Source organism: Aedes albopictus, chromosome 1 (assembly GCF_035046485.1).
Source record: "Aedes albopictus strain Foshan chromosome 1, AalbF5, whole genome shotgun sequence".
Taxonomy (NCBI): domain Eukaryota; kingdom Metazoa; phylum Arthropoda; class Insecta; order Diptera; family Culicidae; genus Aedes; species Aedes albopictus.
In genome coordinates this window covers 104,151,695-104,171,763 of record NC_085136.1, presented here as the reverse complement: position 1 = coordinate 104,171,763, position 20,069 = coordinate 104,151,695, and the positions used below count along the sequence as shown (strand labels likewise).

At 42.4% G+C, this 20,069-nt stretch overlaps 1 protein-coding gene across 1 annotated transcript; it reads right to left on the bottom strand.

Moving 5' to 3' along the window:
• Positions 1-1,100: 1,100 nt before the first annotated feature.
• On the bottom strand, positions 1,101-11,237 carry LOC134285428 (uncharacterized). Its single transcript, XM_062846116.1, has 2 exons — positions 8,479-11,237; positions 1,101-3,560 (listed from the first exon to the last, which is right to left on the bottom strand). Exon 1 carries the CDS (start codon positions 11,074-11,076, stop codon positions 8,827-8,829), a length of 2,250 nt encoding a protein of 749 aa, XP_062702100.1. The 5' UTR covers positions 11,077-11,237; the 3' UTR covers positions 1,101-3,560; positions 8,479-8,826.
• Positions 11,238-20,069: the final 8,832 nt, after the last annotated feature.

Genomic DNA, 20,069 nt, shown 5'->3' with positions numbered 1-20,069 from the left:
TTAGTGTTTCATAATACACAGCAAATTCACTCGATAGTTCACTTTTACATTTGTGTAATTCATTGTAATATAGGTACATACAGCTTATAATAACTTTGAACTTACATTTTAGTCCCTTGAATGTTCGCCTAGTGTAGCCTCGTTGTAGTCGTTAGCTTAACGTTTTAGAATAATCTGTATAATAATCCGTATTTCAGGTTATAGCGGATATTTACAACAGATCACGGTTTGACAACTATGATACCTGACGCCTATGAGTTACTATCGATCCTTTCTGATGGTGTTCGTAGATCCAAGGTTGATACGAGGTAGGTGCGCGCTGACAGCAGGGGTCTGCCAACATGGGATGACTTCGAAAACATGAGTACCCAAGTAACCATGACGCTAGATATAGAGCATTTATTTCGCTTTATAGTGTGTTATATGACCTGACCATGCTCGAGGAGGACCTGCAAGCACTCGGAGTTTTCGAGCGACGCGTGCTAAGGACGATCTTCGGCGGTGTGTAATAGTACAGTTTAGACTTCCAAAAGTGATTGGAATATAAGCTAACTTACGTTTTGTAATTTCTCGAGCTTCTATCCCGGAAAGTGTTTTGGAATAATTGCTTGTAGGAATGTCTAGGTTATTAAATTAAAGCTAATTAGATAGTACATTGAGTATATGCTTTTACAAATTACCGTATCAAATCATAACGAATCCATATTTTGTTTCGATACACGGTTGCAGCTACTGCAAATTCAATGTAGCCTAGCTGTATGTAACTGCAAATTAATTCGATTTAGTTCACGTCATTTAGCGCGTAGGTTATCAAATTTTACCTTAGGAAGTAAGTAGAATAACAAATTTAGAGTTAAGCATAAAAAATAACAAATTCAATAAATGCAACACTTGAAATAAACAATTTAGGATTTCATCACTCGCATCGTGGTTAAAGATTGCACCTTTTCGTTTCTCTTTTCCTCCTACATCTTTGTCACTCGCTCACGTCAGCAAGTTTGATGTGTCAGCCAAAAACGTCAATCATTTCCGCTACGATGAGTGGAAGGTGTGCTCAGTAACGAGGGACGTTCGTGACACTCCCCCCCCCCCCCCCCCCCAGTAACTGGACACTGGTCCTGCCTACTCCCATTTGTCCCGATGTTCAATACTGCCAACTTCACGGCTGGTTTATCGTATACTCCTGATGTGGTCTGCACCGTTGCCGATCTCACCTGACCATCTTTCGATTGTTTGACAGCAATGACCCTTCCTTTTGGCCAGCAATTTCTGGGGAAGCTGGGGTCAACTATAACGACTATGTCCCCTATTGAAATTGGTTTTACAGGGTAAAACCATTTGGATCTTCGCGTTATGGTTGGCATATATTCAACGACCCAGCGTTTCCAAAACTGGTTCGCCAGAATTTGAGACGTCTTCCACGATTGCAACAAAGAGATACCGCTATCGTCGAATGGAACTAGAGGTTTCAAACCATTTGAAGAACCCACTAAAAAGTGGTTTGGAGTCAACGCAGGGGAAGATTCATCATCTAACGGAACGTGTGTTAACGGTCTGCTGTTGACTACGTTCTCTATCTCAATGAAATAGTTTCTCAGGCATTCATCAGTAGGCAAACGTGCTGATGGCTTCACTTGAGTGAGGATGCGTTTTACAGATTGTATCAACCACTCCCACGCCCCTCCCATGTGTGGAGAAGAGGGTGGGTTGAAATTCCATGTAGTTGATGCCATCGTGAACTCTGTTACCATTTTATTGCTGTCGAGATTCCTGAGTGCCTCTTTGAGTTCTTTCGATGCCCCTACTAGGTTGGTTCCACGATCACTAACTATCTGAAGTGGAGTCCCTCTTCTGGCAAAGCAATTCTGAAGAGCCATTATGCAGGAAGTCGTAGATAGAGAGTGCGCAATCTCAATGTGTATTGCCCGTGTAGTCAGGCAAGTTACTAATACTCCCCGCCGTTTCTCAGGACGTCGACCAACAATAACATGGTAAGGGCCGAAATAATCCACACCTACGTACGAGAATGGACGAATGTATGCTGCCAGTCGTTCCTTTGGTAGATTGGCCATCATGGGAGGGTCGGGTTTCGCTTGACGAATTTTACAGTGCTGGCATAACCGTCGAACTTTTCCGCATTCTGAACGCACTCTTGGGATATAAAATTTACGACGAGACTCATTTACAAAGGTTTCATTGCCCGTATGGTGAAATTTCTCGTGTACGTGTTGCAGTACCAACCTAGTAAGAGGGTGGCCTCGCGGGTAAGACGATTGGAAACTGCGTGTCCTTGTCGGCAAAGTCACACACATCGATGCGACTCCGTATTCGCATCACACCGTGGTCATCAATGTAGGGATTGGTTTTGTACAGTGGGCTGCTCTTCGAAAGTATCTTCTTACCGATCAACGATTCCATTTCCAGCATGTAACCATCGACTTGAGCTCTTTTGTACAAAATACATTCTGCCATCATCATTTCCTCGTTAGTCAACGGCCCTCGAAGCAGTTGTCCACCTTTCATTTTCCGTAGAATATTGGCAGGGAATCGAAGCACCCACGCAGTGTGTCGCAGTAAACGGATCCAACTTGAGTAATTTTCAGGATCTAAGATCTTGTCATCTACTTCGGCGCTGTGATGTAACAATCTCGGACGGAGCTCTTCCATGGTACTTCCTTTCAACGGTGATGTTTGCCATTCGTCCATTGGCTTTGTCAAGAAAGGCGGTCCAGCGAACCACCTGCATTGGGCATCGAAACTCGGTAGCCCATCCCACTTCGTGCCCTCATCAGCAACATTGTCTTTTCCTTGAATCCAATTCCACTCTGTGATGTCGGAGGTGTCCAATATTTCTCCGACACGGAAAGCGACGAACTGGGAGTATTTCCGGTGGTCTGATCTAAGCCAGAAAATCACATCACGGGCGTCCGTCCAAAAATAGCGTCGTGTAATTTGAATGGAGTGTCCTTCCTCAACACATTTAGCCAGCCGAGTCCCAATAAGAGCCGCTTGGAGTTCTAGGCGTGGAATTGACACAAACTTCAGAGGCGCCACTTTTGCTTTTGAAGCCACCAAGGAGCAGGATATTCGATCTCCTTCGACGAACCGGAAGTAGCAAACTGCTGCATAGCCAAGTTCGCTAGCATCCACAAAGGTATGCAGCTCTACCATTCTATCGGCTCCCAGCGAAGGTGAGAAATCATAGCAACGCGGAATGCGCGCTGATTCGGCGTCAGACAGTAATCGCAGCCAACACTTCCACTTTTGCAATTGTTTTTCCCCGACCAGCTCGTCCCATTGTGTACCTTCCCTCCAAATCTCTTGGAACAGCAGCTTCAAATATACCATATAGTGCGACAATAAGCCGAGAGGATCAAAAACTGACATCATAACACGTAGGATGTCTCTTTTTGTAGGATGTTTTTCGCCAGAAAGTAGTTGTTGATGTCGTTCAATGCAAAGTTTGAAACGGAACGTGTCTGTCTTAGTATCCCACCATATACCGAGAACCTTTTCTAGAACTGCATCTGTGTCAGCGCCTAAGCTTTTTTCAGCTGATCCTGTTGTGGTAACTTCCCGCATCCATTTTCCGACCGCAAAATAGAAAATCAAAACGCAAATTAAATGAACGATAAAATGGCGTCCGTCATTTCAGAAAACGAAGTTCAGAGCGGACGGACGCCATTTTATCGTTCATTTAATTTGCGTTTTGATTTTCTATTTTGCGGTCGGAAAATGGATGCGGGAAGTTAGTTTTGGGTAAGTCGCTATGAAACGCATCTTGAGGGAATATTTCTGGTGGCCAAGAATGTCCTCTGATGTGGAATGCTTAGCTCCTCTTGCTGAATCTGCATCGCTTTTGCTGATTAATTTCGATTCAGCATCCTTTTCGCGTACATCGGCCCGATCTAGTCGCTTGCAAGTGTTTTCCCACAGACATGGGAAATGCCCGAGGAATTTCCACCCACACATCAGTTCGAATGGCGTTACTAGGAGTCTTGAATGTGGAACCAAATTGTTATGGTTATAGACGTATAGCTGAAGAGCACGCCTCCAGTTGGTCCCCTCAATTTTCGACGCTGCAAGTGCTTTCGTGATGCCCTGGTTCTGGCGTTCTACGGCCCCATTTGATTGAGGACTTAGTGGGACCGATTTACGCACTTTAACGCCTTTGTCTTCCCAGAACTTGATGAATGGTGCGCCCTGGAACGGAGGGCCGTTATCACTCTGAAGAATGAGTGGACAGCCCCATCGTTGAAATACCTCACATAGTGCCGCGTTGGTATTTTCTGCATCCATCAGCTTCATTTCAACCACTGAAATGTACCGCGAGTAGGTATCGACGACCACCAGGAATTCGCCAGATCCAAATCCGGGGACGCTGAGGAAGTCAATTTGAAGGATTTGCCAAGGACCTTCTGGCAATTCTCTGCTACAAAGTGGAACAGGCGGGTTCTTCTTAGCAAGCCGGAGACATGTTTCACACTTTCGAACGAAGCATTCCACATCAGAGGACATTCTTGGCCACCAGAAATATTCCCTCAAGATGCGTTTCATAGCGACTTCGCCGATGTGGCCACCATGAGCTGTCTGCATGACACGTTGACGCATACCATGTGGTAAGATGACTCGGTATTCCTTGAAAATGAGACATCCTAGTGTGCGACTATAAGACTGGGTGCGCCCGTCGGCCTCGCGGTCGGCGCGGTCGTAGTGTGGCGCAGATGCCTTTCATCGGGTGCAGTGTTTCCGCAAGCCCAGCTGCTATTACCTTGAACAAATTAGAGTGCTCTAAGCAGGCTATCCTACCGACTGCGCCATGGTTTAATTTGCGTTTTGATTTTCTATTCCAAATGATTCCGGCAACTTGGTTTCTTGCTTACGCTTCTTAGAGCACCTTTACCGGTGCGCGACTAAACTAAATTACATAGCGCAGTATCATAGCGCTATACCTTATCGGGGGCTTCTAACCGGGCTAGTAAAATAGCAGCGAGGCTTTCGGGAAACATCGGGCGCACAAATTTAGGCGCCCGATAGTTGCGCGGGAAACGATTGCTATTTCATATATGCCGAAAGTGCTGTATTGTTTTTATTTGATTGTTTCGAACAAAATGCACCAGTGTTAAGCAACAAATTTTGTAAACACTTGCACTTAGATAAAATATGCTGCGAATATCACAAGCGAAAATGTCCAGGAGTGCTGGAAGAATCAAAAGAAAATATCACTCCCAAACGGAAGGGACAGCCTCTACGAAGGAAGCACGACACCACAATAGAGGAGGAGGGGTGGAAGCTTCTCCGTTAAAGCGGGGCAGAGTACGACCACCGAAAGAATCACCGGAGGAGAAGCCGGAAGAAATGAGTACCACTGCTGTGGGATGTCTCCCGGGGCGCGAGCGAGAAACGGAAAATCTTGCTCTGCACGTCGAGGGGATTTCGATGAATAATGGTTCAGGAACTGTGTAGATCACTGGTCCACCCGAAACAGATTAAACGGCCATCCTGACCAAAATTCTTCCAGGGATTCCTACGGGGTTTCCTCCAGGAATTCCTCCAGAAATTCCTCCGAGGATTTCTCCAGGGATTCCTCCAATAATTCCTCCGGGAATTCCTCCAATAATTCATCCAGGAATTCCTCCAGGAATTCCTCCGGGCATTCCTCCAGGAATTCTTCCGGGAATTCCTACAGGAATTTATCCGGGAATTCCTACAGGAATTCCTCCGGGAATTCCTCCAGGAATTCCTCCGGGAATTCATCCAGGAATTCCTCCGGGCATTCCTCCAGGAATGCCTCCGGGAATTCCTCCAGGAATTCCTCCGGGAATTCCTCCAGGAATTCCTCCGGGAATTCCTCCAGGAAATTCCTCCGGGAATTCCTCCAGGAATTCCTCCGGGAATTCCTCCAGGAAATTCCTCCGGGAATTCCTACAGGAATTCCTACAGGAATTCCTCCGGGAATTCCTCCAGGAATTCCTCCGGGAATTCCTCCAGGAATTCCTCCGGGAATTCCTCCAGGAATTCCTCCGGGAATTCCTCCAGGAATTCCTCCGGGAATTCCTCCAGGAATTCCTCCGGGAATTCCTCCAGGAATTCCTCCGGGCATTCCTCCAGGAATTCCTCCGGGCATTCCTCCAGGAATTCCTCCGGGCATTCCTCCAGGAATTCCTCCGGGCATTCCTCCAGGAATTCCTCCGGGCATTCCTCCAGGAATTCCTCCGGGCATTCCTCCAGGAATTCCTCCGGGCATTCCTCCAGGAATTCCTCCGGGCATTCCTCCAGGAATTCCTCCGGGCATTCCTCCAGGAATTCCTCAGGGCATTCATCCAGGAATTCCTCCGGGCATTCCTCCAGGAATTCCTCCGGGCATTCCTGCAGGAATTCCTCCGGGCATTCTTCCAGGAATTCCTCCTAGAATTCCTCCGGGAATTCCTCCGGGGAATTCTCCAGGAACTCCGGGGGATTCTCCAAAAATTCTTCAGAAATTCCTCCGGGGAACCCTACAGCATTTTCTCCTTAGATTCCTCAATAATCTCCTCAAAGAGTTCCTCCAGGAATTTCTTCGAAAATTTCTTCAGGCATCCCTCCGGAGATTAATCTAGAAATCGGACCGGGTATTTCTCTTGAGATTCCTCCAGGAATTCTTCCAAAGATTCCTGTAGCAATTGCTCCTGTGATTCCTTAAGAAACTCCTTTAATTTCTTTTGGCATTCCTGCAAGAGTTCGTATAGGAATTCCTCCGGAAATTTCTCCAGCAATTCTTCCGGTTATTCCTACAGAGATTATTGCAGAAAATCCTCCACACACCAAATTTTTTGAAATGCTTCCAGCACAAAAAAAAATCAGCAAAATAAATTGCTGAATTTCAGCAAAAAATTTGCTGAATTTCAGCACAACGTTGCTGATCAATTGTCAAAATTGCTGGATACTTCAGCAAGTTTAAAAATAATTGCTGATACTCAGTAAATTCGTATTGCTGAATGAAATAAGCACAAAAAAAATCAGCAAAGTTTGCTGAATACCAGCAAACAAAATTTGCAGTGCAGGATTGCTCAAAAATTTATCCGGGGATTAATCCGGAAGTTCCTCCGGGAATTTCATATAAAATTTCTGTGGAGATTCCTCCTAGAATTCCTTCGAAGATTCCCCTAGAAATTCATCCAAAAATTCCTCAGGTGAATTTCCGGAGGAATTTCCGTGAGGATTCCCTGGAGAAATGCCTGGAGCAATCCTCGGGGAATAGCCGGAAGGAATCTCCGGAGGAATTCCTGAAAAAAAAACCCACGGAGGAATTTCCTGAAGGAACATCCGAATAAAACTCTGAATGAACCCCCGGAGGAATTCCTGGAGAAACTCCTAATGGAATTCCTGGAGAAATTCTTGGAAAAATTCCCGGGAGTCCTCGGAGGAATTCCTGGAAGAATCCTCGGAGGAATCCTCAGTGAAATTCCTGGAGGAATCCTTGGAGGAATTCCCGGCGGAATCCTCGGAGGAATTCCCGGAGGAATCCTCGGAGGAATTCCCGGAGGAATCCTCGGAGGAATTCCCGGAGGAATCCTCGGAGGAATTCCCGGAAGAATTCCCGGAGGAATCCTCGGAGGAATTCCCAGAGGAATCCTCGGAGGAATTTCCGGAGGAATCCTCGGAGGCATCCCGGAGGAATCCTCGGAGGAATTCCCGGCGGAACTCTTGAGGGAATCCCCGGAGGAATTCCTCGGGGAATCCCCGGAGAAATTCCTGGGGGAATCCCTGGAGGAATCCCCGGAAGAATTTTTGGGGGAATCCCCGGAGGAATTCTTGGAAGGATCCTCGGAGGAATTCCTTGAGGAATCATCGGAGGAATTACTAGAGGAATCCCCGGAAGAATTCCGTGAGTAATCCCCGAAGGAATTCCTGGTAGAAACCCTAGAGAAATTCCTGAATGAATCCCCGGAGGAACTTTTGGAGGAATCCCCGGAGAAATTCAAGGAGGAATCCCGAAAAGAATGAGAAGTCCCAGTAAAAATATTTTGTTTATACCGCAACAGTATTTGGCAACGACCGGTACGCAATCCGGTAACTAAATATAGTAGCGACCGGTGTGGAAATGAGTAACTAAACTAAAATGACAACTCTGTGGGCAATCATTTTACTCACCCAGATAGTAGCCCCCGGTAAACTTGCTCTTAGCGACCTTTTTCCTAAAAATAAACAAAAAGGCTTTTTTGAAATCAACTGAATCTTTTCTAGGTATCGCTCATCTGGAAGATGTGTCATAGTAAGCCTACTAGATTTTCCCAGCCTACTTACTATCACATTTTCTTTTACTAATATTTTTTCATTTATGTTTTTTTTTCCAGCCTCCTTACTACCGTTTTGAAATAATCTCGTGCATTCAGAAAACGAAGTTCAGAGCGGACGGACGCCATTTTATCGTTCATTTAATTTGCGTTTTGATTTTCTATTTTGCGGTCGGAAAATGGATGCGGGAAGTTGCCACACCTGTCTCACCAAGTTCTTGGACAACGGTTGGAGAATTTGATATCCAGTTTCTCATAGTGAAGCCGCCTTGTTCATGTATGAAACGGACATCTTTTGCCAACTTGATGGCTTCTTCTTCGCTGTCGACGCTTGCCAACATATCGTCGACATACTGACCTTTTTGAATAACTTCTGCGGCTTCCGGAAACTGCGATTCGAATCTGCTTGCATTTTGGTTGATAATATACTGGGCGCAGCTTGGCGAACACTTGGCGCCAAAGGTCATTACCGTTACCGCGTATTCGGCAGTAGTACCGTCGTCGTGACACCAGAAAATGCGTTGACAGTGTTGATCAGACTCATCCACTTTTACGCGAAGAAACATTTCAGCGATGTCTCCAGAAGTCCAGAGACAGCGACTGGTCTTTCTCGAAACCGAAAAAGTACGGAAGGCAAATCGTTCAGAAGATCTGGACCTTTTAAAAGGACAGAACTGAGCGAAACTTCGCCTACAGTTGCTGCCGCATCCCAAACTATGCGGACCTTATTCGGCTTATTTGGGTTAAATACAGGGAATATCGGCAAATACCAAACTCTACTCCTGGGTTCCTGAATCTCTTCGGTCGAAAGTTCACGAATATAACCCTTTTGCAAATAGTCGTTCATCTTCGATTCAATCGCTGCAGCTAGGAGTGGTTCACGTTGCATTCGCTTCATCAGGCAGTTGTGACGTCTTAACGCCATCGATTTGTTGTTTGGAAGACGAACGTCATCGTATTTCCACAATAACGAAGTTTGGTATCTACCGGCATCAAGTTTTGTGGACGTCTGCATCAACCTAATCGCCCTTTCATCTTCTGTTGACAACATTGCTTTTTGCGGCCTCACAATTCCCATGTTGTCTAAGGCAAAGTAGTCCTTAACAACTGAATTGAGCTCTAAATCACTGGCGGCCGAGTGGTGGCAAACGTGGAAGCTGTGTGGGAAGGCTGCAGGAGCTAACGCGTTTTGTACGGGCCATGCTCCAAAGATCATCCATCCTAATCTGGTCCTTGCTGCTACGGGCTCATGTTTTTTACCTTCACGGCCTGCCAGGGGATGTACAAGGCGGACATTGTTCATGCCAATTAGGATGCGTGGCTGTGCATTCGCGTAAGAATCAACTGGTAGCCCTTGAAGATACGCGTACTTGGCTGACAACTCTTCAAACGATAGCGATTGTACCGGCAGTTTCAGGTCCTTGACAGTGTACACTTCGTCAAGTCGATGCTTAACAGTTGTTTCGCGGGATCCGGAAATATCCAATGTGACAATCGTTGCTGAGTCTTCATATCGGCACGTATCGGCAGTCCAACGCAGGCACAATGGATGTTTTTCTCCTTTTAGCTGCAATTCGGAAGCGAGACCATCTTCGATCAATGTCAATGATGATCCACAATCTAGAAAAGCGTATGTGCTAATTTTCTTTCCTTGATTGTGGAGGACGACTGGGATGTATTGGAAATATACCGACTTGTTGTTTCCTCTGTGAGTGTTACACGCATGTTCGGTGGAACCTCTGCTGACCGAGTTGTTTATTGCATTTTGGTCATGTGCGCCTTCAACACGTTTGTCCTTGGCAATATTGTGCAGCAACTGGTGATGCTTGAACGGACAACCATTTTTTCCACAAACCTTGGTGGACTTACAAGGACCGACATGCTTTCCAAGGCAACATCGACAAAGTTTGATCTCACGTAGAGCATTCCAACGAGAAGCATGATCGAGATCCAAGAACTTCTGGCATTCATCTACTGTTTCACATTCTCCTTGGCACACAAGGCATCTTCGCCATGTCGTAGAAGCTGTATCCTCACATGGCTTCGCAGAAGTTTCAGCATGGGCATTCAAAAAACCGTCGTCCTTACGTACGTTGCGCTGTTTATCAGGCCAGCTGAGAACTTGAGGAACCGTCACCGAACTGGCTGCTTCAGCAAGGTTGTACAACCAATCACTGAATTGAGTTAGAGTTACTCGATACAAGCCTTGGCGGTGAGTTGCCCAGTTAAGCCGGATCATAGGTGGTAGTCGGTCCACAAGACTCTGTAGCAACGAAATATTGCAAAGGTGCTCTTCTAACCCGAAATTCTGCACTGTGGCTACCATGTTTCTCACAGCAATGGAAAAGTCAATGAGGGTGTTGAGTCGGTCGGATTTTGGCGCTGGCAAAGACTGAATCTTTTGGACTAGTGCGTGTACAACGATTTCTGGCCGACCATACAGCATTTTTAGCGTTGCTAGGACATTATCCAGGTTCCCCGGATGTAGAAGTTGACACCTTACAGCTTCCAGTGCCTTACCTTTGAGGCATTTCTGTAAGCGTATCATGTTCTCCTCAGGAGTGAAACCACAGATACGAGTCGTGCTGTCGAAGGTAGCACTGAACAACGGCCACTGTTCCGGGTCACCGTTGAACTCTGGTAGGTCTTTCGGCACAGCTTGGCGGGCGGCTATCTGACTTCTGTTCAGCATTGCAAACTCGTTCCCCAGTCCTATGGTTGATAGTGGATCCATGCTGTGGTGATTTCGTAGGCTAGGTTGAAAAGGGTAGGTTGGCACGCATGTTCCTGTTGGTTTCATGCAAACTCTGCAGTGGGGATGAATGATATGGTGGGTTTGGAATAGTTGAAGTAGCAAATCCAACTGTTGGCGTTTGTGGCTGGCGAACCGACGAAGAAGGCTGCTGAATAAATGATGCGGAAGTTATATTTGATTGCTGTGATGCGACGGGAGGTGGGACGGTCCTATGTAGGTTACCTTGTACCATACCGCTTGTTTATCTTTTGGAATTCGATATGGGTTGTCCATAAATAACGTAGCATATTTTAGACGATTCTTGACACCCGCTCCCCCTCTTAGCCTATTTTCCCATACCTAAAACATGGTTCGTAGCATAATCAGAGGCTCCCTCTCTCTCCTGAAACGCTACGTCATTTATGGACGGCCCCTAAGCATTTTTAGACAAAAGAGGTTCTGCCTCTTATGATTTCTTCAGAAATTTCTTCTCGGATCAACCTGGATGTCTGTTTTTAAATTTCTCCTGGAGTTTCTTTGGGGATCCCTTCAAATATTCCGCCAGGAATTGGAATTTTTTAACCATACTTAATACTTATGCATTATGTTGGGAACAGTTCGCTGACGTTGTGTACGATTTGGGTCTGGAATAACCCTAATGCACAAGGTGGGCTAAGAAAATCATTGGGGGATTTAACCTAGGTCCTAGTTCATCAATTCATCCAAGAGTTGTTTTGGAAATTCACCAAGATTTTACTTTTGAAAGATAGGAGTTTCTCCGTTTCTTCAAAATTTCCTACGAGAATTCTTCCAAGACTGCTTTGTGAAATCCTTCCAGGGTTTTTTTCCCGATATATCTCCAAAGGGTTCTTTCTGGGATTCCTTGAACAGTTTTTTTTCTAGAATTTCATCAGTAGTTCTATCTTGGATGCTTTAAAAATTTTCTTATGATATTTTTTACCTTTGTTTTGGTATTTTTGCGCAGTAGAAACATTTACACCTACTGGAACTTTCGCAGATGTTCCAATACAATTATATCTTTCATCTTTGTTATTTCCTCATGATTACTAGATGAACCCGCCTTGGGCTGAAAAACTCGTTAATAAAAATTATCCCCGATTTCTAACTGCGTTTTCTGGGAATCTCCCAGATGTTTAGTCTAGTAATCTTCCAGGAGTTCTTACCTAAAATCCCCCAGAAGTTTCTTCAGAGATGATGTTCTGTATGAAGATCTCCGGGGAGTTATTCCTGAGGATCCTCCAGAAGTTCCTTGTGGAAATCCTTGAGAAATTCCTTCTAGGAATCCTGTATAAATTCTTTCAAGAAATCATCCAATTGTTCCTCGAGGGATACTTTCAGAATTAATGGGATTTCTGTAGGATTTTTTGGGAATCTTTTGTTTCTTCTTGAAATCCTTCAGGAGTTGCTGGAGAAATCGTTTCTAAGATCCTACATAGACTCCTGCTTCTTTGAGAAACTTGTTTCTGAAAGATTTAAATCCTACTTCATCTAAAGGAGCTTCTGAATTATTTCCTGACGATTTCTCAAAAGAAATCCATTTAAAAATCTGGAGGAATACAAGAATCGCTAGTAGGAATTACTGAAGAAAATCAAAATTGCATTTTTGGAGCAAACGTAAGATGAAATCTCGGATAAAATTCTATAGTAATCTTCTGTTAGGCTAGTAAATATAGCTGTTTCGATCTGGAAAATTTGGACAGGGTATCAAGGATGACAAGAGAGATCTCTGGTAGAAGTTTGAGCCCCGTCGGAAAGAAATAGCGACCAGGAGAGAAGAATTCAGCACATCGCATAATTTCAAAAAAAAAGTTGATTGATTTATTTGTCTTCATTTAAGAGACTTCCAGCCCTTGGCTGGTTTGTCTCTCAAGAAAACGTGTACAAAATCACGTGAAATTTATTTCACTTAAAAAAAGTATTGTAAAAAGATTGTAGTGTAAAAATTCAGGCAAGGACAGGCACAGAATACCCTAAGCTGTTTAAGTTCTCGAAGAACACTTGAAGTGGCAGGCCAAGTTCCAGGTCCAGAAGAAGAAGAATAATAAGAATAAGAAGAAAGGAGAAGAAGGATCTTCAGAAGGAAGCTCTAATTGGTTCAATTTTTCTCATTTTCAAATAAAAAGTAAAATTATGCTTGAGAGAAAGCATGAAGTATCATTATTTATAGCTGATTTTGAAATGCGTTGAAAGTTACTGTGACGTATGCGTCTTCTATAACATCATTAGTAGTTGTTTCAATTTCATTCATCGGTGCATTCCCTCCAAGATTAATGTTAAGCTTTAAATAACTCGTGTTCGAGGGAACAAATTTGACAAAACATTTAGTGTTGACAAAAACGGAATGAAATGTTGACGAAATCGGATAGTGACGAAAACGGATAGTGATTAAAACGGATAGTGACAAAAACGGAACATACCTGTACACGGTTGCAGCTACTGCAAATTCAATGTAGCCTAGCTGTATGTAACTGCAAATTAATTCGATTTAGTTCAAGTCATTTAGCGCGTAGGTTATCAAATTGTACCTTAGGAAGTAAGTAGAATAACAAATTTAGAGTTTTTTTTTTTTTTTTATATAACAAAATTAATAGCAAGGAATTGATAGTGTTGGGTGTGACATCCCAGTGGAACCGATTGTTCCTTTTAAGGGAGCCACTTTCAACTAAAGTTTATACAAATAAATTAAAGAATAATATTTAATTAAAGACTTGTTTGTGATAGGAGGTGCAAAATTTCTTAACCAAGAATGCTGGAAACATGCAATTTATAGTGTTGTTTTAATTTCTTTTTGAAGGTATGACGGTTAGTTATTTGTTTAAGCTCATCAGGGATTTTATTGTAAATTATAGGACCAACGATCGAAATTCTTTTTTGCCCGAGTGCGGTACAAGCTCTGCTTTGATGTAGATTATTGGGACGTCTCATGGAGTATCGATGAGAAATAGAAGGCATTTGAACATTGTGGTGAAAGTTATCTCTGTGAAGTGTATCATAAACAAATAAAGCTGTTTGCAATTCACATAGACCATTTATAGGAAGTATGGAATGTGTACTGTCAGAGTAAAGCTGTAAAGATGGGAATAAAAACGGTTTTCCAAAAACTGTTTTCAAACATCTATTTTGCAGGGTTTGGAGCTTTTTTAAATGAGATTTGCAAGCACGACCCCACGCAATGATCAAATAGTTGAATGCTGAGTGGATATGGGCAAAATAAAATTTAAGCAGTATATTGCGAGGCAAAAAGCTACTAACTTTTCGTAAAATGAAACAAAGTGATGTTACTTTCTTCTCTACATGTCTAATATGCTCGGACCAGCAAAGAGTTTCATCCAAATACAATCCTAAATACTTAAATGAATCTACCTTTTCAATAACACAGGAATTAAGGGTAACTGCAATATTATTTTGAACGAGCTTTCTTGGAGAACGAAAAACCATGTATTTAGTTTTTAAGAGATTTAACGACAACAAATTCGATGCCAAATATTTAGATAGGATTTTCAAATCTTCATTGATATCAGCTACAACTGTTTCTATATCACAACGTGGATAGAAAAGTGCTGTATCATCAGCGAAAAGGCGCGGCACACCTTTTAACTGAATATTACCCAGATCATTGATATATAGTAAGAACAACAACGGTCCAATATTGCTCCCTTGAGGTACACCTACCGTAATTGGCATAAAAGAGCTAACAGAATCATCAATTGAGACATATTGCTTTCTATTTGTTAAATAACTACATATTATTTCGGTAGCAATACCTCGAATTCCGTATGCATCAAGTTTTTTGACCAGAATTGTATGATCTAATGTATCGAACGCCTTACGTAAATCTAAAAAGAGGGCTCCAACTAATTTCTTGCTATCTATTCCCTTAATTACATCGTCCAATAACTCAGAAACTGCCGTTTCGGTACTGCTTCCCTGTCGAAATCCGTATTGCAATTTATACAGAATATTGTGTTGATTGAGAAATGGTACTAGTCTATTGATGAGCAATTTTTCAAGTATTTTGTTAAACGTAGATAAGGTTGAGATAGGCCTATAGTTGCTCACATCGTTTGCATCACCAGATTTGAACACTGGAACAACCCTGGCTACTTTTAGGCAATCGGGATAAACACCGGTTTCGATGATCTTATTAAATATTTGCGATAAAATCCTAGAGAAAGTAATAGAATTAGCTTTTATTACATCAGCTTTTAAACCATCTGGGCCAACACTCTTCTTGGATACCAAACCATTTATAAGTAAACTCACTTCGTTGATGGAGGCTGGGGTTAGAAAAACAGAATTTGAAACTCTACGTAAATGTGACAATGGATTAGAATTGAGTCCAACTGTGATACTTTTTGCAAGCTCACGGCCAATGTTGGAAAAGTATTCATTGAATATCTCACAAACCTGTGGCTTGTTATCAACGTTCACACCATTTTTAACAAGAACAATTGAATTTGGTTTGGATTTTTTCCCGAAAATACGATTGATGTGTGTCCATAATTTGGAATGCGGTGTGTTATTCAACAGATTTTCATAATACAACCTCTTACAGTTTTTTTTTCCTGATATTAGTTTGTCCGAGACATGTTTAAGCATATTCTTAAGGTGTTGATTATTCGGATCCCGTTTGATCCGTTTAATGTAATTATTTTTTATTTTTATTAAATGCCATAAGTTTAAGGTCATCCAAGGACAAAAATCACCTTTGATACTAACATTTTCTGTAATTATTCTAGAATATCTATCATGTAAGGTTTTATAGGTTGAAATTATATCAGTTAAGCAAGAATTAGCATCCTGAACTTCTCCGTAAGCGTTCAAATAGTTTTTAAATTCATCATTGATTTTCTGATGATCCACAATTGTTTTAACCAGAGTTGTTCGATGTTTTTCCTCTAATAATGTGAAAGATGTTAATACCATACAGTGATCACTTTGATCAGTCAATATAGTATCATTTCTAATTCGGGGCAGATCATCAATTCTACAAACAGTGTGATCCAGTATGTTTGAACTAATTGGTCTTGTGGGAGTGGTATTGGAACACGCAAATCCATATGATTCTAAAAGAGACCTGTACTTGACTACCACATTATTACTGAAAAGGTTCATAGGTATGTTGATATCACCGACCAGGAAGCACGATCTGTTCGAGTTAGAGTTATCTAATACATTTTCCAGTATGGCCAAAAAGCTGTTGACATCATATGATGGAGGTCGATAAAATCCATGAACATCATATAAACGTTTATTAATCGAGATTTCTATGTGAATGTGATGAAAGCCGTCGGTATGTGCATTAGATTTGACCGTGAAAGGAAGGTTACTCTTGACATACACTACTAGTCCGCCATTCGAGGCATCCCTACACGAAAAGATTGAGTTGAAACCAGGAATATTGTATAAAACTACGTTTTCTCTTTTTAACCATGTTTCACTTATACAGATAACATCAATAGAAAGACGACTAAGCTCAAGCATTTCAAGAATAGAATCAAACTTGTGTAGATCATTCATTCCTCTAATATTCCACTGCAAGACACGCAAGTGGATATTATTAGATTCAGTGAGAGGACAAGATTCATTGTATTCGACAAAGTTTGCATGCAAGTAATTATCACAGACAAACAGACGTAACACTTCGAACATTTTCCAATTCAAATCATAGTCACGAAAACATATTCGCCCAATGCTAAAAGGCTTATGTTTGGCCGACCACCAACTAGGTGGCGGTAGTGAGCAAACGTCAAACTCGAACAAAAACGATGCGAGCGCCACGGTTGGGCAGTTGACCAAATATCAAATTTTGAAAAAGACCGTTAAATCGGTGTACGATGTGAATTATCAGAGTGTTACGTCTGTTTGTCAGTGTAATTATTATCATTTGCCATTGTGAATTCTAAATATAAAAGGATCAACGCAAGGACACTACTGGATACTAGGATATTTCACTTATTTCAAGACCTAACCTTTAGTTTTGAAGAAACATTTCGTTGAGGAGACAAAGAAGACGGACAGCCATTAACAAAACTCTTAAGGTCATTTCGACTTTTTATAACTGTAGGCCTGGACGATTCATCTTTTTCACTAATACTGCTCCTTCTCTTCCTGCCCAAACATACTTAAGGTTCATTTTTGCTTGCATATTGCGTACTTCATTTAGAAGCTCTAACGAAAGTGGGGTTAATTCATCTCGAATGGTTACATAAGTTGACTTCCCATTGAATAACATTGATTTGACAATTTCAGATGATGGTAGCCTTCCAAACCTCCTTTTACTAGCCAAAAAAGATTCTTTACCAGCCTTACTCTTGAAGACAATTCTAATGGGCACATGGCATTTAGTACTAGAGCTTGCTACGAATACTCGAGATGCAGATACAAGGGAATCAGGAGGAAGCACTGCCATCAGAAACTTTGGTAACTATTTCAGAAACGTTTTCATTGGATTGGACTGGGATACCATGCATTATTGCGTTATTGGAGAGAGATTCCTTATTAACTTTGTCAGCGTTACACTCCAACTGATTTACGAGACACTTCAAAGATGACAACTCCCTTTTCATAACATCAACTTCTGACCTCAGCTGACAGTTTTCTACCTTCAAATTTTGAAAATCACGCACAATATCTTCAAACTTAGAAGAGAGAAACTGTTGCGAGTCTTCTATTGCTTTAGCGATTGTAGCGACTTCTGCTTTTACTTCATTCATTTGAACAGATACAGCAGTACACACCGATTTCTTCAGTTCGGAGCTAAGGTTATCGATTACAAGTGTGCGTTCAGTTTGCATATCAATTATTCTTTTGTAAATATTGGAGCATTCAGCAGTGCAAAAATACATATTACGCTTTAGCTTCTTGATAGCAGAGCCAATAATGTTGCGGCATTTGAAATGGGCATTAGAAAAGCAGTAGAAGCACGTAATTAGTTTATCTAAATCATTTTCTTTTTGTTTACATTCCATGCAATAAGCAACATCCATAGATTTGTTCTCCGTCATTCTTGGTTTATGTACCTAGCTATGCTAAGTATTTACAAACGAAATAATAACAATGATAAAATTAAAGGTTCAACAACAATTTACGGCAACAACTCAAACATAAACACGTGTAAAGGGCGTGTAAAAATAAAGCATCTGCAAACACAGCACATCGAACAAATTAAAATCTGAAATCAAAAGACAATTTTCCTCAACACAAATTATCACGCTGTGGAATGCATTTCATTCACAACACAAAGACAAAACAAACAAGAAAACTGATAAATACGTATCACTTAATTAACCATCGTAGGTAGAAAGGTCCCTTCACAACTACTGGCTGTTTGAGCCGTCTGTCGCTGGAACTTTCAATCCACTTTCGCTAAATTCTGCGGTTTTTACACCGCAACCATATGCCTACCCGCACTATTTTGCAATAGCTACAGGCAGCGCGATGGCCCTTGCCAGAGACCAGAGAAACCGATTTTCGCGTGCTACTTGTGGATTTACTCGAATCTCAGAATTCTGGATTCTTTCTACCCAATTTCGCCAAATTCTGCAGTTTTTACACTGCAACCACTTGCATACCTACAGACTACTTTGTGGCAGTTGTAAGCAGCGACGATGGCCCTTGCCAGAGACAAGAGAAACCACTTAGTGTGCTACTATTGGGTATACTCAAATCCAGAAATAAACAACAAGACTCTCACGAGCTCCCGTTATGGGGAACCTTACAATACCTTTATGACGGCGAACGAGTGATTGTTCACAGTATATCCACACACAATACACAAAACACCAAGTAATATACACTGCACAGGCGATGAATTGTGATGATCAAATGATAACGTAAATTTGATAATTTTATGCTTTAGATAACACAAATTCCAAATACACGACTTTATGTTTTAACAACCGGACTTAAACTACACTTTAAAATTTGGATTATGAATTAAACGAACAAACAACACTATGAATTTGTGAATAATTAACACTAGGTGCTTTTGCACCAACTACCAGAAACAGTGCTGCCAGAGTTCTCATTCTGGTTAAGCATAGAAAATAACAAATTCAATAAATGCAACACTTGAAATAAACAATTTAGGATTTCATCACTCGCATCGTGGTTAAAGATTGCACCTTTTCGTTTCTCTTTTCCTCCTACATCTTTGTCACTCGCTCACGTCAGCAAGTTTGATGTGTCAGCCAAAAACGTCAATCATTTCCGCTACGATGAGTGGAAGGTGTGCTCAGTAACGAGGGACGTTCGTGACACTACCATAAATGCTTCCACCTTAATCCGTGGTGGCGCTACTAACAGTGACTCCCGATTTTGAGCAGTGTTGCAAGCCTTCTTGATAAAGTGGTCTTCGCTCTTAGGCAGGATGTGCGATTTCTGGACACCACCAGTATCCACTTATCCGCAAGCGGTAATGGCGGCAGCGGGCACAAATAACCGATTCGAATTTTGACGATTCTTGGGGATCGCAATCGGTTGGCGCCACCGAACGGTGGGTGAAGGGGGGAGGAGAAGAATGACAGTGTTTTGACTTTCCTCCAATAAACGTCAAAATTCGAACCGGTTGTATATGCCCGCCGCCACCATTACCGCTCGCGGATAAGTGGATATCGGTTTGCGTTCATTTCTGGGAATCGCCTTGATATTGCGCCGTCACATGCACGGCTTAGGGTTCCGACTAGATCATCGCTGGATGGATCGTCGGTGTTATCCTCCATAAGCAAACGCTCCACAACCGGCTTATCGAAACCCGAGGTCAGCCATCCTCTATAACAGTCGTTGACCTTCGGCTGTGGCCGTCTTCGTCCGTGTTTCACCCTGTATCGAATCGTCAGATGATCACTGTGCATGTATCCTTCGTCTGTCCTCCACTGCGAGCTAGGGTTTAGACCCGGGCTCCAGAAGGTCATCAATTATGGACTCTGCATCCAACACAACCCACGTGAGCGGCTACCCCACTTAATCGCTCAAGTGTTGAAGTCTCCTCCGATGACTACGGGGCTCAATCCCACTAGTGCGCTTGACAGCTTGAT